Source organism: Natrix helvetica, assembly GCF_964273705.1.
Source record: "Natrix helvetica genome assembly, chromosome: 1".
NCBI classification, from domain to species: domain Eukaryota; kingdom Metazoa; phylum Chordata; class Lepidosauria; order Squamata; family Natricidae; genus Natrix; species Natrix helvetica.
In genome coordinates this window covers 197,881,524-197,906,152 of record NC_138548.1, presented here as the reverse complement: position 1 = coordinate 197,906,152, position 24,629 = coordinate 197,881,524, and the positions used below count along the sequence as shown (strand labels likewise).

The window sequence follows — 24,629 nt, the reverse complement described above, 5'->3', positions numbered from 1 at the left end:
GTGTGAATTAACTTCAGAATTTGGAAATAAGTTTCTCCTAAGTATTTCAGTTTAAAATGTAAACGAATCACAGAAACACATCTGGTTACGATCAGAGTAAGTCACCTAGGCAAGATGGGCAGCATACTGGTGTAATAAATAAATAAATAAAAAATAGAGTTGGAAAATGAATATAAAAACATGAGAGGAAAGAATAATACCTCAAAATAATTGGGCAAGACTATACAGAAAAAAAAAACTTCAGAAATACTGAAGACAATTGATTCCCCTCTGTGTAAGAGTGAAAGATCTCATTTGCATGTAGATGGTGCTAGAAACCAAAGTCCTGGAAAGGAAACCCATGTTTTGCTAAGCAATCCAAATGGAACATACTGGGATCGGGAGACCAGTGATCTGATTTGATAAGAGCAGCTGCTGTTATAGAATGTTACCTAGCTCTGTAATAGTCCCTAAACATATTCTTGCTAACAATTTATAGAAGATTTGCTTTAGAAATTAACTTCAGAACAGACCAAAGTTAAGAGGTTGAAAAACAAATAAAGGAGCATTAAGACCAGACTGTAAAAATAGCCTTGGTATATCTGCCTGTTGAAAGCACGAGAAAGATGAGAGATTTTGGAAGGCAACCTGAATGAAGACTGGCTACCAAGAATGCAAATTTAACCATCACTGCCTTTCTTCAATCCACAGAATGCTATTCGACACAACCTGAGCTTGCACAAATGCTTTGTGCGAGTGGAGAACGTCAAGGGAGCTGTTTGGACAGTGGATGAACTTGAGTACCAGAAGAAAAGAAGCCAGCGTTGTGCTACTTATCCATACCCAGTTCTGTTCAACCAAGGAGTAGGGGGTTCTGTTGCACCATTGGAATCCACTGCCCAGCCAAGAACACGTCTCTCCACTTTTCTGGTTTCCCAGGAACCCCTGTGAGCTGAGCTGACTCTCTCCCATCATTCACAAAGTCAGCAATGCTCAAGATCCTGTTTCCAAGCTATGGATGGAGAAGCATCAAATTTGGAGGCAGAGGCAGCCTAAACCGGCCACACGCTGCAGTGTTCTGTTAATTCATAGCAGCATTCCTAGTATTCTGAATAAAGAAAACAGAAAAAGGGAATTTTATTGGGTTTTTAGGAGAAAAGGAACAAGGGCCTTGTTTGAAATAATAAATGGAGGAAAGAATGTCCCCATTGCATATCTGTTTCTCCAGTATAGACACAAAGGGTTCACATTGTGCCCGAAATGTGCTGCACTTGGACTGGTTTTTGCAATCTAGGCAGAGCCTGGAGGAATGAGCCCTGCTCACTCTCCCCACTTTTTCTGGCTAGAGGCACAGGAGAGTCTTAATGAAACGAGCTTGGTTGGGCCCTTGAACCATCTAGAACTGTGTATCAAGAAGGGATCTTCATGTCTCTCGGGATCGGCTGAGCAGTGATATATTTTCCTGCTTTATGGCCCGATAATCTCCAAGTATCCTCTCCAAATTGCTCAGGGTTTTCTTGCTGGTTTCACTCTCAATCTGGAAAGGGGAAACAAACAAATGGGGGCCATTATTTTCGATGGGAGGCACCCCTGCGCACTCTGCAATCCATCATGCTGAATTAATCCATCAAAAATGAAAAAAAGAAATGGAAAATAATGGCATTTGCTTCCCAAATTATCACTTTCACACCAGCACACACCTTTTCTAAAATTATACTTTTATCCTTAATTATTACAGCTTTAACTGTAAAAGGGATATCTGGAACAGATTTCAAACCATTTTCCCAATAGGAGGTGGGAAACCTTTTAGTTGATTCGGAAACTTCATTTAAGCTTTATTTTTATGGCATGACTATCTTCAGCTATCAAGCGCTGCCATAACAGAATGGTTAAATATCCAATGGTAACATCAGCATTTCCAAACTATTGAGGGAGATGTTTTTGTAGGTTTTGGTCATCATATAGCCCAAAGGTGATTTCCATAGCTTTTCAATATAACTTTGACATCAGCATCAAAAACCATTTCGTAGTTTGCCATCAAAATTCAGTGGTCAGAATTTGTGTGTGTGTGTGTGTGTGTGTGTGTGTGTTAAAGGATACTGTGATTTGCTGACGCATGTCTTGGAAGGTCTGCTTTGATACTGCCAGGCTAATCATGTATCTAAAATTGCAAATGCTTATCAGAAAAAAAATAGTGCTTCTTCTACTTCTGCTTTTCTAATCAAGAGTTAACAACATTATTTTAAAAACCTGATTTTGCTTTTATTCCTAGGATTGTGTTTTGTTTTTTTGTTTTGCTAAATCAGGTTATGTTAAGAATCCATACCAAAACCCTACATTTGAGGTTCCCAAACTGTGCCCCATGGCATCACCAGGCCACAAAGCAAGCTCACAGGGCACTGTGTGAGATGTTTTACTACTTAATAAATGAACCTATTAATGAATATGCTGTGATGCCCTGGGGCACTGCAGCACCCAATTTGGAACTGCTAAGGATGCCATGAACCAAAAAATGTCTGAGACTGTCTACCCTAGACAAACATAAAAGAATTAATAGGGATTGTTGTATAACACTGCACAATAAACTTTATTACTCAAGAAGCAGACAATATATACCATAAGATATATGACCCGATTCCTAGGGTCATAATCTTATTCCTGCTTAATGGAGAGAAAAGAGAAACTGAGCAGGCATTCACGGTTGTACTTCAGGTCTAGAGGGATTCTGGCTTTTTAATAGCTGCCTCTATAACAAGAGACTGGGCTTTTCATTAAAAATAACCAAGGATATTTAACATTGTTCCCAATTTCAGCTGAATTTATTAGGGGATTGCAGAATCGGAAAGCAACACAAATTATTATCAAACTCCATCATATTTTATACAGAGTTTAGAGAGACTTTCACACATATTCTCTCACAAAGCAATGAGGAAGGGGGGATAGAGCATCATGAGAAAGCTATCAGAAAGACAGAGGGGCAGGTATCTCTATACAGAAGTGCAACTGTTCAAGAGCTATTTTATTTCAAGGAATGAAATGAACAGCTGGCAATGGACTGAAACTAACAAATTTCAAATACATACAAATAGTGATAACTGTGAAAGCCATAATAGTTTCCATCTGCCACCTGTATTTCAAGTCAGACTCACCTGCTCCTCAAGATCTCGGATTTCTCGCAAGATGGTACCTGTGTCCTCAATAGTCTGGATCAGTTGACTGCAATTCTAAGGGAGAGGCAGAAATGGCAGCTTCAGTGGGGAAGGGTCCCAAGAAGGTACAATGCAGTGTGGACCATCTTGGGTATATAACAAAGGTAGGACTACATTTACAAGCGCAATTATGTGAAGTACCCTAATAAGATTATATACCCATATCACATACCTGCCCTCATACCATGATTTTGTTGTGTTTCGTAGGTCTATCTTTCAAGTTGTCCAGAAATATGACTGATGCAAAGCATCCCCACTGGGTAAAAATTCCAATATATCAGTCCTGAAATATCCAGTTGCGAAGTATTTACTGGGCTCAAATCAGGATCCTGATTTTAAATCTTAATACTTGTAGCTAGAATACACTGGAGACTGCTTGCCTCATTGTTCAACCCTCCCAGATAGGCAGTTCAGGCTCACTTGTACGGTTCATAGCCAAGACCCCTCTTCTGCATTATCAAATAGTGGCAGGACTTTCCTGGAGGAATGGCATGGGCATGGCAACCTGTGGTCCTTGGCTTATTTTCAAGTGCCTTTTACAAGTAAGCCATCTCTAAAAGATATCAGACCCTTTCCTAGCAGCCTCCTAGAGGAAAACTCAAGAGGGAGTTTGAAAGATAACAGGGAAGGGAAAAAAGGAGTGTAGGGAAAGAAAAAGAAGGGTATCAGAGTAGAAAGGTACCTCTACTCATTATGCACATTGTTCCCACTTTGTGTCTCCCAACAAATTATGCCGTATCTTTAGGAAACAGCCCTAAAAAAAAAGCTGCTGTTCTCTTGCAGGAATTTCTCTTCTCTGGGATTTAAAAATCAATCTATTACTCTCTTGCGCATACTCATAAACATCTGCTGCGTATTATTGCAATAGGAAACCTCTCACCTCATGCAAAGCTGCCAAATACTTATATGCCTTCCTCACAGCCTCATCCCGCTTGGCATCCTGTGGAAAGAGACAATGGGAAGAAGTTAGCTTCTTCAATGTGCCCCTTCAGTGCTCTACCCTCTTCTGATCCCCAGCCATTACCTTAAAAACCAGCTCATCAGTGACAGCAAAAGTCCGGTCCAGCTTCCCAGCAAGGCTATTAATTTCCTTTTGGAGCTCCTTGGTGTCATGTAAGATCTTGGGAAGGAAAAGCAAGTAGCCACACATAAAACAGCAGCAACGCTTTGCAAATGAGAATTTAACAGATTTCATAATTGCCAATAAGAAATCTTTGAACAACGCTAAAATAATAGCAGCAATTATTGTAAACACTGTTAAGTGAAGAGCCTTCCTAATAATTAAAGCTCAGTGATGAGACAAATAGCCTTTGTTCAATATAGACAGGCACAAGTTGAGGGCCCTGTTGAGAAGAGAGGGACCATTACTGAAAGAGACTGATGAAGCTTGCTCAGTGCCACCATTTTTGATTGATGTTATGTGTTTGGTTAGGCAGAAATGGTAACCAGAGTTCAAAGATACTGGCACAAGAAGAGTCCAGGCTTTCAGGAAGATAGGCAATTTATTTATTGCACTTAAAATTCTGGCCTTGAGGGACAGGAAGAAGAGCTGTGACCAAGATAATGGTTAGATAAAATACTGAGACCAGGGCAGGAATGTAACCTTAGTAAACAAACAAGACTCTAGTTTTACAAAGCTAGAGAGGGAGGTGGAAGTGCATTTAGATTTGCACAATTCTATTGCTTGTGATGGAATATAATCTCGATTCCCAGGAGGAAGGGAGGGCATTGAAGAGGAGCAAAAGACAATGAAGTTTAGATAGTTTGCCTGGAAGGAAGAGAGTTAATTCCCCAGAAGTTCTCAGGGTATATCTTTAATGATGCAAGTAGTTTGCTTGAGTTTGGCAAGATTTTTGTCTATAGGTGAGGGGCAGGAAATGGTTAGAAGCTCAGTGTGGTTTTTCTAGGGGGAGGGGGTTGGAGTCTGATATTACTACAGTTTTACAATTTAAAAATAGTATGGCGCTACATGATATTAGATTCCTTGCCTGATTTATCCTAACGTTTTACCATTCACGTGGGCTCTTTTGGGTTGTGAGAATGTGATCAGACCCAAATCACCAAAAGAGAGGATACTTACACATGGCACTCTAAACGGTTCTATACTTTTTGTCAGTGGAAGTGACGGAGTATTTGTAAAATCGACAAAGGGATTTTCATACATTCCTCTTGGAAACCAGCCAGGTAAAATGACAGATAATCAGAAAATTATTTATTACACTTACTGGACTCAGCCAAAGTGAAGGAGAGTCAGACCACAATGAGTTTTTGCACAGAAGGAATTGCAAACCACCTGTGCATAGCTAGGCATTATCCTTGTATATGCATACGCCTGCTTCTTTGCCTGTTACCTTTGAGGGAGGCAGATATGCTTTATACAACACTGTTACTCACTTTAGTAATGCCGAAGTGAATATAGTAAACCGAGCAAATAAAACCATATCTAATGGAAGAAGTCATAACTCTTGAAACAGCTTAATACAAATGACAGCAACACACAAAATGACAATGCAGGAGGGGGGAAAACCCTCTGGGTGAATGAGTACGTCTTCAGTAATGCTGACATTGAAGAAAATTGGTGCCAAGTCAAGCCTGGCAGAGAAAGAATTTGACACTGTTATCAAGTGTATCTATAGATTTGACATGATTAAGATTTGGGGGCGGTCCATATGGAGAGGATAAAGATCGCCTTTTAAAATCACCCCCGTGTTAAAATGCAGAGCAATGGTATTGCAGGAAGTCTGAACAGATTCTGTACCCTCCCTGGCTTGGCCCTTTCACTGTGTCAAATATGCTGTTCTCGTGACAGCTCAGCGCTTCAGCATCTGGCTGAAGTCATATGTTGAATAAAAGACATGCTAGAGGGTAAAAAAAAAAAAAAAACCAGCAATCCATGTCTGCAATTCAACAGCACATCCTCTGAAGACCCAAAGCCCCCAATAGTAAAGTTTTTCAATAATATGTTTTGTTTTAAAACTAAGGTAATTTTAAAGGGCAATTTTTATCCCCTCCCGCAAACAAAAAATAAATAAAGTATACTTTGTGTTCTATTGTCACCACTGTTAAGAGCAGACCTCAGCATGGCTCTTAAATCCAAGAAAATAGTGTACCCCTATAAAAGCCTTTTAAGATCCAGTATTTCCCTCTCTGTTGGTATAACACAATTTCCACTTGCATCCAAATGCTATTATTCCTGAAAGACTTCTATGTAGCATTCCTAAAAAGTTCGTTAGTTTAAGCAGGAAAATTTATAGAAGTGTACAGGAAGTAGGAAGTTACTAAGGACTCATTTTACCATTACATCATCCTTGTTTCTAGATTGGGCTGGGCAACAGGTGACCAACCAGACAGTGAGTGGCCAACCAGAAGATGATAGTTATTGGCATAGTAAATGCAGAATAAAACATGCTGCAAGGTTGGCCTTTTGATTGTTTTATGCTTAGATTATTGTAATAATCTCTTGGCAGGAATTTCTGATTCCTCTCTCAGCCTCCTGATCTTAGTCCACAACAGTACTGCTTAGATCAGTGTTTCTCAAGCTTGGCAATTTTTAAGATGAGTGGACCTCAACTCCTAGAATTCCCCAGGCAGCATGGGAGATGGATATGGGATTTACAGTACAGTGCTTGAGGATCCAAGTGACAGGAAGATCACTTAGTTGCCAACATGTACTCCCAATTGCTACCAACCCTGAACATATTATAGTTAGTCGTCGACTTACAACTATTGGTTTAGCAACTGTCTGAAGTTACAACAGCACTGAAGGAAATTACAAGGACTTACAAATGATCTTCCCACTTGTGAGTGTCACAACATTCCCATGGTCACGTGGTCAAAATACAGGCGCTTGGCAATCAGCATGTATTTACAATGGTTGCAGCATCCTGGGGTCACATGATTGTAATTTACAACCTTTCCAGCTGGCTTCCAACAAGCAAAGTCAATGGGAGAAGCCAGGTTCACTTAACAGCTGCAGTGATTTACTGAACAACATGGCAAAAAAAGATTGTAAAATCAGGCACAACTCACTTAACAACCCCTTTGGTTAGCAATGGAAATCCTGATCTTAATTCTGGTTGTTAAGTCAAGAACTACCTGTACAGCGGATTTACAGCACACACATTTGACACTTCCCAGGTACAGGTGTTTTGAGTGCTTTACCTTTGTGATCTCTTCCTTCTGCTTACAGATATTTCCAACAATCTCCAGGATGCGCTGGGTATAGGCAGAGCGAGAGATATCTTTGGGAAGAGATTCCACCTCTACAAGCTGCACATGGAGAGAAAATGGGCAGAGGAGCACAAGGGTATGTTTGTTGTTCTGAAGGAATTAAGTATTCCTGGCACAGTACAGTATCACAATTTTGCGAGCAGGAATTGAACCTTGGAATATTTAAAATTTAGCTATATTGGCAAGCAGTTATCAGATAGGAATAGTATTGTATCCTAGGAAATCATTTTTTTTATAGTTAGTAACTATAGGACCTACATTTCTAGAAAGGCTCTATGTAATATATTTTCACCCCATACTAAATTTTTTTGTAATTTCCCAATTAGAAAAATTAGAGCAATCATTAGGTAAAGGTAAAGGTTCCCCTCGCATATATATGCTAGTTGTTCCCAACTCTAGGGGGCGGTGCTCATCTCTGTTTCAAAGAACCAGCACTGTTCAAAGATGTTTCTGTGGTCATGTGGCCGGCATGACTAAACGCTAAAGATGCACAGAATGCTGTTACCTTCCCACCAAAGGTGGTTCCTATTTTTCAACTTGCATTTTTACATGCTTTCAAACTGCTAGGTTGGCAGAAGCTGGGACAAATAATGAGAGCTCACTCCGTTACACGGTGCTAGGGATTTGAACCGCAGAACTGCTGACCTTCTGATCAACAAGCTCAGCGTCTTAGCCACTGAGCCACCACTTCCCTATCATTAGCTAACATGCCCTAATTAGAAAGGACATGAAAGCAGGAAGTTAGGTGGAAGGACTCTAGCTTTCAACTAGCTATCATCAGTCATGGAAGGAACCATTGTCCCAATCACTCTCCTATGTATGGCAAACTATGTTTTTGCAAGGATCCAACTGCAGCAAACCAGCCAGACACATCACCAACCAGTTGTTTGTAGAGGTCATCCTTGCGCTTAGTCTCATCAGCGGCCAATCGGATCCTCTCGTGCAGCTCCCTGATGTCCAACAAGCGCTGTGATGATTCCAGCTGAAAGGGGAGGAGAGGGTCAGTATCATCAAAAGGTCGGCATCATCACCATCAAGTCTCTCTTCTGAAGAAGGGTTTCCCTCACATCCCTTTGCTTGCATCACCTCCTTGGAATCATGGAGAGCCTTCAGTTCTCGGAACTCCTGGATGAGTGGCACCCGGTGTTTCTCCCATTGGGCCGCCAGCTGGATGACTCTTTGTGCACTGCTCTCAACCAGCACCTGAAGGACGAAACAAGATGTTGGGATCCATAGTACCACCCAGCTCTCCTCCCATCCAGATATTTCCTACACAATGTTCTTTTCCATTCATAGAAGAGCAGGAAAAGAAAGAGATAGGCTGCTTGTCTGCATGCACTAAAGCTCTTTTTCCTCCATAATTACAGGAGAAGGTTAGATGTTCTATTCTCTTCAAGTAGACAATTCCACCTTTTGGAATGGCCAGCTAACAATACTGAGAATAACAAACTGGGAAGGTAGGTTGTAGCAAATTCATCTTAATAAAAGTTTGTTCCAAACATGAGTCAAGTGTTTTCTTTTCCCATTCCATCTACAAGGACCAGCTTTTCTTCCACATTCTCTGCAATCCATATCCACCAATTGTCTGCCCTTTGCTGCAGCCATTGTGAGCAAGCCATAGGAAAGGTTGGGATCTCCCTTTCCAATGACTCCATTTGCAATTATTTTAGAACCATTTCCACTTTTCATTGTATTTTCCATTCCTGATTATTTGTGCTTCCAAGTGCAATAATTTCCCCTTTTCAGCCTAGCTCCTCTATCACTTCCCCACTTCCAGTTGTTACCTGTAGCTTAGCCATGTTGTTCTCAGCGTCAGGCAATAGTTCCACGGTACGTCCTTTCACACGCAGGACCTGTTCCTGCTCTGTCACTCCCATTTGCTGCTGCCGTACTTCCCCTTCCACCTGAGGAAGGAAGGGATTCCTCTCAAAACAAACTCTGAAGGGAGCCCAGATAGCATTCTCACAAACTCCTGGGAAATCCCGCTACGTTCCATTTACTTCAGAGGGATTTTCCATAGGAATTTATTTAGTGATGTGGATTATTGCTGACTCCCATAACTCTCCACAAAGTCTCCCTAAATCATTCCGTTGCCATCCCGCATCTCAGGTTTTACTAAAATCCAGCTTTCATCCACCAGCCTTTTCCCTGTTGCAAGGTCATGGGGTACAAAGGACACTTGACAATTCTTTCTTTGAGTTAGCACGGTCCATCCAGGTGACAATAACATTGCTAGGTTCTCACCTGTGTGAGGGTCAGCCCCAGTGTGGACATCTGGCCCTCCAGTTCCTCAATCTGTGCTATGAGATGGCTCAGTTCACTTTCCAAATTTTCCAGTTCTGCTGCCTGGTTTTCCCGGAACTCCTGAGAGCCAAAAAGAAAAAAAAAGAGAGGAGAGAAATCAAAAGGATATTCATTGAAAACAGTGATTTTGAAGTGCTGGAATTTTCTGTTCAGACATTCTATTATTCTTGCTTGCGTTCTGTAAAACAGACAATGTATACTCTGTCATAGGCTTTAAACAGCTTTATGTAAGAAACTGATTTTGTGTAACTGGCCTCTCTATTTTTCCTTTGGACATAAACCACCCAAAAGGAAACCAGGTTTCATACGACAGCAAGCAATTAGAGGCTCATGAAACAAGTCAGCTTGGACTCAATAAGCTTTGGCGATTGCAACTAATGTCTTCCGACACATTTCTTACTTCCCCCTTTTGTATCTATCTTTAGCTGCAGTCTACCATTCAGAGTTCAGATTGGCTTATAAGGTACAGTCAGCAGAAGAGCAAGGCTGTACTGTTAAATTAATGTGGTCAGATCTTTTATTCACTTTTGCTGAAAGCTTCATGGCTTCATGTATTTATGCTCCAAACCTTTGGGATAAGGAAAGCCAAGAATAAATTAAAAGCCATATGCATTAGGAACAGTGCTTCAAAGCATTTAGCGGGATCTCTCTTTGTGTTATTAGGGAGCCTTTCCTATGCAACAATGTTATACAATTGCTTTCAGGACTCAGCACCCCCCACACCATATTAAAATTCTGCAGAAGAGTTTCTGTTTTGTATTTGAAGTATCGTATTTTTCGGAGTATAATACGGACCTTTTTCCCTCAAAAAAAAAAGGCTGAAAATTTGGGTGCATCTTATACACTGAATACAGCATTTTTGGCCTCACAAAACCCCGCCCGCTTCACCAAAATGGCCGTGCATAGCCTCTAGGAAGCTTTCAGAGAAAACGGGCCATTGTTTGCTCAATTTCCCCCCCCCATCCCCCCCAGACCCCAGGAGTACTCTATAAGCCTCCTAAAGGCTATCGATGCCCTTTTTTTGACAAAAATGGAGCCGTTTTCATGAAAAATGGGTCGTTTTTTGCTTGTTTTTTGCCCACCCACCCCCACCCCAGGAGCACTCTACAAGCCTCCTAAGGGCTATTCATGCCCTTTTTTTGGGGGGGGGGAAATGGGCCTGTTTTCGTAAAAAATGGGCCGTTTTGGGGAGGTTTGCAGAGTGCAAAAACTTTTTTTTTCTAATTTGCCTCTTCAAAGCCTTGGTGCGTCTTATACTCCGAAAAATATGGTATGTATAAATCAAAGCTTCTGTAGAGGAAGGACACTCCCTGAGTTTGGTAGCTAAGTGTAAAATCAGCAATTTATGGCAAGCAGTATACAAACTTGAAAATGGGGCACCTTTGAATAGAATATTAAGATGCAAAATAAGATGCCTCACATGTTGTGGTCAATAGTGAAGGATACCTACTAAAATTCTATGCAGTAAGAGAAGCTGAAAAGTCACAGCAGGCCACCCAATTAAAATTTGCTCTCCAACTTGCTCTTCTGAAACATCCTATAATACGTAAGTAATCCTTTTCCAAAGCATGCATAGAATGAGCTAAAGAAAATAGATTGAACCCACTCTCCTACATCTTAAAACTGTTTACCTGTTCCGATGTCTGAGAGTTTGGCAAAGTCTCCACCTGTGTTGGGATTTCTGCATCCTGTTGGGGGACAATGGAAATGGAAGGTCAACTTCAGGTATTTTACTTCTTCTCCCCTTCCCACCAACATTACTTTGACCGATAGACTTCTCCAACTGATGCCTACTGAAGAATTCAAGTCACACTGATCTACCCAGAGCAAAGCAGCAGCTCTGTCACATGTACCCTTGTTTAAAATCCTAATTTCCCCATCTGAAATTAAAATCAAATATTTCCCCTCATACCTGCTCGTAGGCCAAATGTTGAGTGTGGGTGAAGCGAGAGCCCTTGGCTAGTGCACCAGCCTGTTCATGGCCAGCACCGAATGTTTCTAGTAGCTGTAGCAGCTCTCGGCTGGCTGTCCCTTGTTGAGATGGGCCAGCACGAGAAGCTTGTCGTAGCTGGTCCAAGAGTCGATGGTGCAGTCGTTGATGCTTCCATTGGCGGTATTCCTGAGAAAGGGGCAATATGGGGGGGGCAGGTGTGTGCGCCAAGGTATAAGAATAAGAGTGGGAAGTTATGAGCAACATCCCTGGAAATAGCAACCACCCACACTGTGTTTGCTGCAAGTTAATTTTATTCCTTTATTGCAGTAGCAGAGTAGCTACGTCCTTCAAATATTGCTGAACTGCAACACCCAGCAGTCTTTGCCAGCACAGCCAATTAAGAAAGCTGCCAAAGTGTTCACTTCAATAACATTTGACGGATGGTGGTTCCCAGCCCATAGGTTCAAACTTTGGTTAGATTCAGAGTTTTGGAAATCAAATAACATAAAAACATTTTAAGGTTTAATTTGCATAGAAAACCCAACATCTAGCAAGGCATCCTGCATACTCTGAAAAAGCCTTATGAAGAACTCGTGGAAAGGTGCAATCTGAGAAAAGGAAGAGAGGACATTGGCCCCTCTTCTGCTTGGACAATCTCTGAAAGCAGGTAGGAAAAAGAGAATTTGGACATCAGAAGGGCAGTAAACCAAGGATATATTAAGTATGCCTAGGTAAACTCTGCAAGCTGCACTGCTTGTCAGTTTGCTTCTGGGTGTAATTCCAGGTACTGGTCATTACCTTTAAAGCCCTACATAGCACAGAGCCTGGTTACTTGAGGGACCACTTGTCTCCCATAGTATCTCCCCAGTCATTTCAACCTTGCAGGGTTGGTATGCTCCTAGTACATTTGATTGAACAGTTTTATCTATTGGGACCTTGGAAGTGTACCATCTCTCTACAAGCACCTACAGTATACTCTGGAATGAAGTACTCCCTGAGAGCTGGATGGTCCTCACTTTGCTACTATTCAGAAGACCTGGTTCTTTACCCATGCCTTTGGCAAGGGAGAGGGACAGCCCTTGTTTCACTCCACCTGGGCCTGCTCCACTTGTCATATTTTACTGATTCTCTCTTGGGTTTCATTGTTGTTAACCATCCAAAGATATTGAAAGTTAGGCAGCACACAAGTTTACTAAATAAGTTTAATACATTAAGCTGAATTGGGTAAATCCTTCTTCCAGCCTCAGTTCCTCCTTCATTATGACTCTCCATAAGGGGGCTGAGGTTTTGTGAGACAAAAATGAGAATCATTAATGGTTGCTGTTAATCCTACCACCAGTGGCCATGAAGCGGTAGGTAGGATTGGATTGGATTGGATTTATTGGATTTATATGCCGCCCTTCTCCCAAGGACTCAGGGCGGCGTACAGCATTAAAAAACACATAGTACAAAAGTTAAAAGGAAATTAGAAACAGTCCAAAAAACAAACCCAATTTATATAACACTCACATTTTAAAAATTAAATAAAATTAACAGGCCAGGCTGGCTTGCTGGAAAAGCCAACTTTTTAGGGCGTGTCGGAAGGACCGGAGGTCAGGGATTATGCGGAGCTCCGGGGGCAGCTCATTCCAGAGGGAAGGCGCTCCCACAGAGAAGGCTCTCCCCCTGGGGGTCACCAGCCGACACTGTCTGGCCGACGGCACCTTGAGGAGGCCAACTCTGTGGGATCGTACTGGACGGTGGGAGGCTACTGGTGGCAGTAGGTGGTCTCGCAGGTACCCTGGGCCTAAGCCATGGAGCGCTTTAAAGGTCGTAATTAGTACCTTGAATCGCACCCGGAAGACAACCGGTAACCAGTGCAGGCCACCTAAAAGGGGTGTAACATGGGAGCACCTAGGTACCCCCATGATAACCCGCGCGGCCGCATTCTGGACCAGCTGAAGCCTCCGGGTGCTCTTCAAGGGCAGCCCCATGTAGAGAGCGTTGCTGGGGTAGGTAGCTTCCATTCACTCCTTACTGCCCACCTCTGGGGTCATGCGGGAACCAAGCCCCTGGCTCTTCCACTCGCTGTCCCACTCTTGTGCTGCACTCAGCTCAGTCATATTAAGCTCCAACAGGGATGGCACCAAGGATGCAGGCTGAGGAAGCTGGGCTGACACAGGAGGCAGGAATTTGACAAAGAATTCCCTCCTCTCTAGGGAGAAGAAAACAACTCCAGTCACATCTACTCAAACGGTTAGTATTTCTTTCAAAATCCCAAGTGGACAGATGGCTATTAAGTACACAAATGAGAAGTTTCCACAATATTGTGAAAATCCTGCAGTTTTGCATATAGGACCATCTCCTGGGAGATGAGGTGTTTTTTTTTAAAAAAAGAAAACACCTTTGTCATATTTCAGTGTGAAAGGCTCAAGAGTGCATACATTGCCTGTGTGAGTAGTCTGGAAATTTCACTCTATCTCTTTTTTAATAACTGAGAAAAGCAAGAAAAAATATCACCTACATTATTTATTTATTTATTTATTTTATTGAACTTATTAGTCGCCCCCTCTCCCCACAGGGACTCGGGGCGACGTACAGAGCAATAATCAAGATAGCACCATATATCGTGCAGAGGAGGTAAAAATAAGTCCATAAATAAGCATACTTACAAAATTTAAAACCCCAAAAATATTAAACTCTAAAAACTTTAAAAAACAAAATTTCCCATTATAAAATGACCTGGGGTGGCAAGATTGTAACGTTATGCCAGGCCGGCTTGACAAAACAGGTAGGTCTTCAGCTTCATACGGAAGGAGCGAAGGTCGGTTGTTGTCCGGATGTCTGGGGGGAGGTCATTCCAAAGGGTAGGGCCCACCACAGAGAAGGCCCTACTCCTGGGCACCGCCCTCTGGCACTCTCTAGAGGACGGCACCCGGAGTAGCCCCTCTCTGTGTGAGCGAATGGGTCGCAGGGATGTATGGGGCAGGACGCGATCCCGCAGGTAACTGGGCCCTGTGCCATGGAGCGCTTTGAAGATGGTAACCAGTACCTTGAAGCGCACCCGGTAGGCCACAGGAAGCCAGTGCAGCTCACGCAGGATAGGTGTTATATGGAAGAATCTCGATCTCCCCATAATAACCCGCGCGGCTGCATTCTGGACCAACTGCAGTCTCCGGGCGCACCTCAAGGGGAGCCCCATGTAGAGAGCGTTACAGTAGTCCAGGCGGGACGTCACCAGCGCGTGAGTGACTGTGCGCAAGGCCTCCCGGTCCAAAAGGGGCCGCAACTGGCGCACCAGGCGAACCTGGTGGAACGCCCCCCTTGCCACGGCCGCCACGTGCTCTTCTAAGGTCAGCCGATCATCAAGGAGGACGCCCAAGTTGCGCGCCCCTTCCACCGGGGCTAATTGCTCATCCCCGATGGTCAGCGATGGGGTATGCTGATTGAATCGGGAAGCCGGGAACCACAGCCACTCTGTCTTGGAGGGGTTGAGCCTGAGCCTGTTGTCATCCATCCAGACCCGTACGGCTTCCTTACATACATGTAAGGCGCATCCAAATGCCTGTTAAGCAAAGAACCCCAGAAAACTGGAAATCTCAAATAAAACTATAAGCTGTCTGAGCAGGAACACTATGTCCAGGTTATGTTCTGGGTTTATTTTTAAACATGTTGGATTTCCACAATTCTCAGTTATGCAATCCAGCACTAATTGCACACTAAATCCATGTTTGTGTGACTGTAGAGAATGCATAATATTTCACTTTTTAACATCTTCCTGCTCTTCTTCTGTTGCCTCCTATGCCTGAAAATTGTAAATGCCTTGAGGTGCACTCTTTCCCTCTCATTTGTATAGCATCATGTAGGGAACTTCGTAAACATCCTCACTCCCTGGCTGCCCATTGTTTTCAAGGATATGAAATCTGCAGGCTACACCAAAGAGAACAATTCAATCTCAAGAACAGTATTACTTTTTCCTGAGTCAAGAAGCAGAACCCACCTGGTGATACTTCCCCAATAAATGGGTCTGACTCTTGTGGCAGGATCAATCGTTGCGCCTGGAACTGTTTCATTAAGCGTGAACCCTGGCAAGAATGAAAGGAGAAAAAAAGGTCTGAAGAACAAATTATTGTCTTTAAAAAGAGAAAAACCCAAGAACATTATAGAGTGAAAAGGGTTGTATAAGGATAAATGCAAGAATTAATACTGGAAACAAAAATGCATAAACAAAGCATCAGAGGGAAAGAGGAAAACAAATTACCCAGTGGAGTATGCACACCAGGAGAGAATATCCCTGCCTTTTTTGCTTGCATTTGCAAATCAATGAATATATGTTTGCTTAATTTAATATCTCTCAGCATGTTTTGTTCAGAATGCTATAGCTGGGTGGCAGTAGACTTTGAGGAACTATTATCAAACAGGGAGAGAAATATTGTTGTGAAGCAAAAATGAATGAAAAAATACTGGGAAAAGAAGATGGCTGATCTGGGAGTTAAGGAAAAGACTCAAGAGTCACCGTGCACTTCTGCAAAATCTTCCTGCATTTCTCCAAAGGAGCTTTATAATTCATGAGGATTAGAAACTTCTTTCAAAAGTTTTGGTTTTCCAAGGAGCAAAAGTGCTGTGCCAGATTTTGCTTATCAAGCTATCGGCTTAAGCTGAGGAGTGGGAAACAAACCTGCAAAAGCTGCAAGCCAGAAGTACGGCAGGCAGGGGGTACCCATGGGATGGCCAGTTGCCTCTTGATAGTAGCAGCAATGGCTCTGTGAAGAGTGGCAGACTTGCCTGAAAGGAACAGCAGTTGAAACACACAATTACAATTTGTAGATTCGGCCTTGATGTGTCCTGACTTTTCTTTAAAACCCCCAGAGTCCTCCATACCCACAGGCTGGTTGGCATCTTCTGAGGCATCTCGTGGAAACTTCTCCACCAGGAAGAGGAGAAGGCGTCGGATTTCAGGCTCATTGCTGTACAAGAAAGTCTGATAGCCCACTTCCCCTTGATATCCCAAGTCCTAGATGGCAAAAAAGTAAAGCAGGATGAGCTAGGATGAAAAATAAGGTTCTCTGTATATCAGCTTTGAAGTACCAGCCACTGAAAATACATGGATTTGAAGAACAAGAGTGCTAATTATTGTTGGTTCCAGATCTGAAGGTCTGATCTTAAGATATATTTTTTGTTACCTCACACATCTGATGGGAACTAATATTAGAGGAAGGACTAGTTTATAACAGTTCCACACAGCAAGGACCTCAAGTTTAAAAAGAGCAACTTATTGTACTAGAGACCAGGAGATTTTTTTTACCAGAATGAAACTACTGCAGGAGACAACATTTCATCCTTCATGCCTTAGGATCCACCTACCTGACATGCCTGGGCCAGGCTCATGCCTATCCGAAAACGGGCAGACATGCCTGGAGGGAGAACATGGCTCAGATTTGCTCCCACAGAAGGATTGATGACCCGCAGGCAGCGTACCACAGATTCAACAATCAATTCGGTAGTGAACTCACGGATGCTCTGAACTTCCTCTGGAATATCCCTAGGTGGAAAGATGAGGGGAGAATGGTAGAGCAAATATTATCAACTCACCCTATACTTCTCCTTTGCTGGGAGAGGAAACCCTACGTGTTTTCTCTCTCAATTATTAAACTGCAACAGAAACTACACTAGACAGCACATGTCTGTCCAGTATCACAGTCAAAGGTGGCCTCTGAGCTAAAAAATGAAATGTGCATAAGTTAATGGAGTCTTCTGTTTTAGTATTGTTGAATCTTAATAGGATTTCACTCAGTCAGTTATCTGTCCAAGCTGCCCAGTTGTGGAGGATGCCGAATAAAGGCAACAGGAAGAAAACCAAGAGAAGAAAAACGGGAAAATAAGGAATAATTGCTCTTCCTTGTAGGTTTAAGCCAGGCATGTCCAAAATGCGGCCCGGGGGCCAAATGCGGCCCTTTTTCAAATTGCAAGCGGCCCGCAGCCTCTTCTCCCCACCGGAGTTATTTGTTTAGTCTTTCATAAAATACCGTATTTTTTGAAGTATAAAGATGAATCTTTTTCCCCTCAAAAAAGAGGCTAAAAATCTGGGTGCATCTTATACACTGAATACAGCATTTTTTGCCTCCCAAAACTCTGCCCCCTTCACCAAAATGGCTGTGCATAGCCTTTAGGAGGTTTTCAGAGTGATCCTGGGGGCTGTGGAGGGCATAAATGAGCAAAAAACGGGTCATTTTTTGCTCAACTTTGCCCCCCCTAGCCCCCAGGAGCACTCTAGAAGCCTCTTAAAGGCTATTCATGCCCTTTAAAAAAAAGGCCCATTTTCGTGAAAAATGGGCCATTTTTGGAGAATGCAAAAACTTTTTTTTTAATTTGCCTCTTCAAAATCTTGGTGCGTCTTATACTCTGAAAAATACGGTACTTAATTCGCATTTAATGTTAAGGGTTCAAAGAATGTCAGGCTGAATGATCGGCCCCACACATTTTCACCTCACCAAATCTGGCCCTCCTTGCAAAAAGTTTGGACACCCCTGGTTTAAGCATTTTCCTAGCTCCAGAGCTCCACTGCAACTGAAAAACCTTTTATAGCTAACAATTTCTTCAGAGTGCCATTGCTTATTCAGTGTAGTGAGTCAGGTTACAATCCCAGACATGCCTTTACCAATTAAACATTGGTGAACCAAGCTGCTACTTATCTCAGGCCCCTGTGCTCCAGAAATACTGAGTGCTTAATGAAAGATCAATATGGATTCTCGTTTGAAAGAGAGTATAGTAGTGGCAGCACTGGGATTTTGCAAAAAATGCTGGTTGTTTTCAGGACTACTGTGGTTCCGCATCTTTTAAATATCTGCATGCCCATTTCATATTTTGCTGGATTTATTGCTTTCTAGCAGGCTTGCACAACTCATGACTCACCAGCCAAATGTTGCATGTAGGCACATAAGGACAACCTAGGAAGAACTGAACACAAATCTTGGAACTGCAAAGATAAGATGGTCTCCAAACTCTTAGTGGAACACTATACCTGACTGGGGTTTACCTTCAATCAGTGGGGTTATTAATCTTATGGATCTGCTCTTTAATGCTAATTATTATTGCTATTCAAAGGGAATCATGGGATTGCCAATAAGGGTTCGCACTCCAATGATTAAGCTATTCATAGTTGCTAAGCAACTGTCAGTTGCTTCCTCCCACACAGCATTCAGAAGCAGTGAAATACCTAGTTGGGTACATAGCCAGTATATCTGCAAGACCAGCCAAGTTCTCCAAGCGAAGGCTAGAAACCAGAGCGACAGAGTAAACACCTTGGACATGCAACCTTGATTTCTTATATTTTCCAGAGCTCAGAGAAAACTTTTCCATAAAGGCAGCGGTAAATCTGATCTCCTGGTTAATTTCAATCAGTTCTTTGTTCCATGGATTTTATTTTATTGCAGCCCATTATATTAGAGCTCTAGTTCGATTTTCTAGGCACCTGAAGATTTTTTGTGTTCTGTAACAGAACGCAAAACTGAAATAGGGAACAGCATGTCATCTCATTGCATGAAAGTTGAGAAGATGGAGTTTGTCTTTAGATGGGCAACACCAGGACTGTAGATTAGTAAGAGGCAATGGCAAACCACAGTCAAGAAAATACTTCATGTGTCCATGAAGTCATCATCAATCAAGCAAAACTTAAAGGCATCTTTGCAAATACAAAGCTCCCATATCAAATCACTTCCTTGCTATTCCCATCCAACAAACATACACAACACGGCACACATAAAGATGCCCTTACGTTCCAGAGAGGCGGAGGGAATGTATCAGGATCTTGTCCACTTCTTCCATGATGCCGTGACATCTAGGACAAAGGAATGCCTGGTAGAAAAGGATGACCCAGTGTTACAAGACGGCCAACAATTTATAGCAACAAAACTCAAACAAGGAGTTTTCAAGCAACCTCTTTATGTCCTTGGGGATAGAGACAATTCTTTATTCCCCCCTAGCTCTATTTGCCAACCGCATTTCAGCTAGCAGATTAAGAACCCATGAGTAAATTCTCAAATGTTACTCATCTACCAACAGTGTTTACTTCTCTGGTGCTCTACACATAACCTTTTACATAATTTATGGCACTCAATTACCTAAAAAAGAAAGAAAAACTAAAAACAAAGCATTTCTAATTGAAAAAAGGTCACTGCTCAGTTAATTCAGTTAATTCTTGCTATGGTGATCCAGCCGAGATTGCAGCCCGAATCTACAGAGGTGTTAAACTGGTGGCCCATGGGCCAGATGCATCACACAGAGGCTACACCCAGCCCGGCTCCACAATGGCAAAAAATATTGCAATACATCATGTGACATGATAGAGTTTGACACCTGTGATTTAGGACAATGATTTCTGGTTCTCTAATACACAAGATTCTCTTGCTACCACCCTAAATCAGCTCAAGAAATGTAAAGAGTCTCCTTTGTTACAATAGTGTCCAATAGATCTTTCAAAAAACCCAAAACGGGACTCACAGGGGATTGTGGCACTCAAGGTTTGTTGGTAGAGTCTCAAATTCAATATTAAGCTTTTTTTTTTTTAATGAATGTCTATACAGCTTTCCTGCTAATACTTCTATTTGCTCTTTTAAAACATCTAAGCCAGGGGTGGCTGGGGAGCCATGCTGGCTGGGGAATTCTGGGAGTTGAAGTCCACAAGTCTTAAAGTTCCCAAGTTTGGACACCCCTGATCTAAGCCAATAGCAACCACAAACCCTAGTACCATATTTTATGTGTTACCTGAAATATTTGTTTCTCCCATTTTATTATTCGTAACATTTTATTGACTGACCTAGTAGAAGAATGTATCTTGCCATACCACTCATCATTTTATTGAGCTTTCATTCTCACCTCTTCTTTGCTGTCTTCCTCCTCCTCTCCAAAATGCCAAACTATATAAACCCAAGAAAGCCAGCTTGGTAGGGTAGCTAAGGCAGAAGACTAGAAAACTAGAGACCATGATTTCTAGTCCTATTTAAGCCACAAAGCCAACTGGGTAACTTTGGGTCAGTCATTCTTTTGCCTCAGCCCTCAGAGGCCATGGCAAGTCATTTCCAAAAACTGTGTCAAGAAAATTGCAGAGTCCAAGCACTTGCCAGGGGTTCATATTGACTTGAAAGAAAGAAAAAATACAGCCAAGTCTGAACAGTGGACTAGTTCACCTGTCACACTAATCCATATAGGTAGTCCTTGATTTATGACCACAATTGAGCCGGTTTTTTTTGCTAAATAAGATAGTTGTTAAGTGAGTTTTGCCCCATTTTACAACATTTTTTGCCACAGTTAAGTAAATAACTGCAGTTGTTAAGTGAATCATGCGGTCATTAAGTGAACTTGGACTCCCTCATTAACTTTGCTTGTTGGAAGGCTGCTGGATGCGCCCCCCCCCGCAATATAATTCTTATTTTACTCAAAAAGTGAACTCTACTAACCAGGGGAGGCGAGGGGGGGGGAGCCTAAAAGGTCATTCACTTGGTTTAAACAAGGTTTAAATTGCCCACATTAAAAATCAGTTTGCCCCCCTGTAGGGCCTCGGCCCCACGTGGGGAACCACTGCACTAGACTAAACTGGCTCAAAGGTTATGATTTTTTTTTTTAAATCCCTTCATCTTCTTTCAGCTGTGGCATCACTAATAAAGGCCAACTTCTTCAATGTATAAACAGCTATAAAACAAGCAATGGGACCCAGAAACAACATAATGTAGTTCACAGTCTGAACACCAGTGGTGGGTTTCAATTTTTTTTACTATCGGTTCGCGTACACACTTCTGCACATTCTCAGAAGCGTCCAGCCGGGTGGGCGGAATCTCCCGCCACTGCTACTACCGGTTCGCCCAATCCAGGCCAAACCAGAAGCAACCCACCTCTGCTGTACACCTATAAAGTACTTGTTTAGTTTTGGCTATCACAATGCAGGAACCCAGCCACTTTGATGTCACATGATGATGGTTTTGCAATCAGGTCAGCAGAAGTCAAACTTGCAGTGGGCAACGCTCCTACTCTGCTGCTTGGTAAAATAAAAATTGGGTTGCTCTCTGACAACACCACATTATTCCCACTCCCAAAAATATATAGCGATTTGTTTTAGAAATGGGAAAAATGCAAAGACAGGGTTTTTTTCTCCTTGCAGACCAATACCATGGTACTGTAAGTCAACATCTGTATCCTTCCCAGTGGAGCATAGGGATGAGGTATGGGACTAAAACAACATTGCTCACATTTGTGATTATCTCTGGAGAAAGTGGGATGGAGGTAGTTCATCCATCCTTGCTGTTCGTGATCTCTCAATGGCTTTGGATACCATCAACCCTGGTATCTTTCTGAACTGGTTCCAGGAGTAAGGAGTTGGGGGAATAGTGTTATGTTGGTTATCCAGCCAAAATCAGTTGTAGTCACTGTTGGGGGGAGGAGAGAAATCTGTTTAATGGCCTCTCTTGTATAGGCTACCTAAGGGCTCAACTCTCTCTCCATTCTTGTTTAACATCTACATGAAGCTACTGGGTGATGTCATTTGAAGGCATTGAGTAAGATATCATCAATACACTGACAATACTCAGCAGCATATCTCCACCCCTGGCTGGCCAAGTGGTGCTTTGGAGCTTCTGTCTCAAGGCCTGGAGGCCATGAGGCAATGGATGGGGAAGAACAAGATGGAGCTGTGTTTGGTTTTATGCTTTCTGGATCTGGTGATTTTTCATTTTTAGTTCTGGATGGGTTTGTACTGCTACAGATAGAACAACGTGTGCAATTTAGGAGTTCTCTTGGAATCCTAGCTCAACAAACAGGAGGCAGTCATGACCAGGGATGGGGAGTAGTTGCACAGTTTTGTGTTGTGCCTCAATTGTGGATCAGGAGATACTGCACAGTCACTCATGTTTTGATCAACTCCCAAGTGGATTACTGCAATATACTCCACATCACGGGTATCAAACTTGATTACATCACATGACGTATTGCAACCTATCGAAATGTTTTTTGCCTTTGCAGAGCTGGGATAGGCGTGGTCTGTGCGTGATGCATCCAGCCCACGAACCATCAGTTTGTCACCCCTGCCAAATGGAACTGCCCTTGAAGACTATCCAGAGATTTCAGTTGGTCCAAAATGCAGTGGCCTGGTCAATTATAGGTGTGCCTTATACTCATTGTTTCTATTCATCCCATTAGGATGGGCAGAAGGAGCATGTTCTCAACCCTGTTGATCAAGGACTGTTATCTAAGAGGCCTCAGGAAATGTGCATTCTCTATGACTAAGCCTGCCCTCTAAAACACCATAAAACCGAGGTCACATTGGGCCTCGGTCTGTTCACCTTTCAGAAAGCTCTGAAGACCAGGTTATTTTCCCAGGCATGGGGATTGGGAGAGTAACTGAGCCCACATTCTTAGTGTATGGTATATGCACTACAGTAGCTATTTTGTGTTTCAGTTGGTTGTGAAATTTATTTTCTATACTGTATTTATACTGTATCTTTTAGTGTTTGGGCAGCATCCTCGAGTCACTTCAGTGCGATGGGCGGTCGCAGAAATTGATTAAAATAAATATATCCGAAAGCAGCCTACGACGCGGGATAGCTTTCCCAACCTGTGTGTGCACCCCCAAACGTTTTGGGCTCAGCTGTTCTCCTGCCAGACAGTAAGGCATTCGCCCACCGCTGTCCAAAGACTCCAATAAGCAACCTAGAGCCCCAAGTCCACTCCTAAAAGGCGTCCGAAGTCTTCGAAAAGGAAGAGGAAGCGGAGCCATTCAGCTCCAGAGGTTGCTACAGTTTTTAGAAGGACTGAAATAAAACCTAGCAGGCATTTCCGAATTTCAGAAGGTGCTGCAAAGAAAGGAAACGAAAGAAGCTGCAGGGGGAAAGATCGAATACTCACCGCTCCGAGGTGGGCCAGGCACTCAGTCACAGGACCCACCACAGAGTACGATGGGAACTGTAGTGCAAATCTCCTACTGGCCTCCCCCTGCGCCTTGCACGTTGGGACTTGTAGTGCGGGCCCGGCGGCAAAAGCGCTGCAATCCCGGCCGTGGAGCAGAGATATTATAGATAGACTAACACGGTCGGAGAGGAAATTTCCGCGCTCGCTGCGAACGTCTTTGTTCCGAAGGAGTTCATTAAAGCCCGCGGAGAAATACAAGCTCTTTAGAGAGCCTATGGTGGGCGAGCGGTAACTTTCTTTTCAAAGCAGTTTTGCCAGCAGAATTTTTTTTTCTTTTTCACGCCGATTTTATTTCATGTGAAAAGTGTAATTTGCGGGTAGTGCTGCTGCTGCTTTTAAGAATTACCCTACAAATACCAATTTATTTATCTCTGATTGAGAACTGTTGTGTTGAAGACATTAATTTACGTGCAATATAATCCATTGTTAGGGATCAAACGAATTAACAAATGTTCTTTTTAGCTTTCCACAGCAAACTTTCCCACTGATAAACACTCTCGGGTAGCCACAATGATCCCTGTGCATTTCCTGTTAAATTCACTTCCTAATTCAGAGGCATTTGATTCATATCCTGGCTTTCTTCTAGGAGCAAAACGTGAGAGGAATCCTCAATGTATCCTCACGGCAACCTCATAAAGTAGCTTGGATTAAGAGAAAGCAGCTCTCTTAAAGTCACCTCCTGAGCTTTTTATGGTCAAATAGTGACTTGCATCTGGGTGCTATTGTCCCAGCCCGATATCTCAAGGTTAAAAACGCGCGCGCTCTTTCCAAGTTATAATCCCACGAAACAGTGGGAGCATCCGCATTTGCGGCTGCATTGAAATTTCTTCAATGATTATTATTAATATCTTATTTTCATTTGTGGGGGAAAAACAAAGGAAAATATCAATGAACGCAGAAGTTGGAAGCATTGGTCTCTCTACATGATATTTATGGTTCTGCTATTTATGGTTCTGCTATGCCCTTTGTAAAGCAAGATGGGACGCAGAGCATGCCGGGGGTTGTAGTCTTTCTGTGCTATTAGCAAGCAAGGGGAGGAG

At 42.7% G+C, this 24,629-nt stretch overlaps 2 protein-coding genes across 3 annotated transcripts in view; one reads left to right on the top strand and one right to left on the bottom strand.

Annotated features, from left to right (window-relative positions):
* The window catches only part of FOXP3 (forkhead box P3), a 33,394-nt gene extending 32,385 nt beyond the window's left edge, over nucleotides 1-1,009 (top strand). For both annotated transcript variants that reach the window (XM_081951158.1, XM_081951159.1), the window contains exon 9: nucleotides 691-1,009. In XM_081951158.1, coding sequence (XP_081807284.1) covers nucleotides 691-930 — 240 coding nt within the window. In that variant the 3' untranslated portion in view covers nucleotides 931-1,009. The remainder of the gene's footprint in view (nucleotides 1-690) is intronic.
* An 83-nt stretch (nucleotides 1,010-1,092) lies between these two features.
* On the bottom strand, nucleotides 1,093-23,781 carry CCDC22 (CCC complex scaffolding subunit CCDC22). The gene is made up of 18 exons (XM_081951145.1): nucleotides 23,527-23,781; nucleotides 19,409-19,488; nucleotides 16,999-17,176; nucleotides 16,516-16,648; nucleotides 16,313-16,419; nucleotides 15,635-15,719; nucleotides 13,680-13,849; nucleotides 11,635-11,841; nucleotides 11,354-11,410; nucleotides 9,663-9,782; nucleotides 9,203-9,322; nucleotides 8,505-8,621; nucleotides 8,299-8,400; nucleotides 7,350-7,457; nucleotides 4,213-4,308; nucleotides 4,069-4,128; nucleotides 3,129-3,203; nucleotides 1,093-1,516 (listed from the first exon to the last, which is right to left on the bottom strand). Exons 2-18 carry the CDS (start codon nucleotides 19,456-19,458, stop codon nucleotides 1,403-1,405), a joined length of 1,899 nt encoding a protein of 632 aa, XP_081807271.1. The 5' UTR covers nucleotides 19,459-19,488; nucleotides 23,527-23,781; the 3' UTR covers nucleotides 1,093-1,402.
* Between the last annotated feature and the right edge of the window lie 848 nt (nucleotides 23,782-24,629).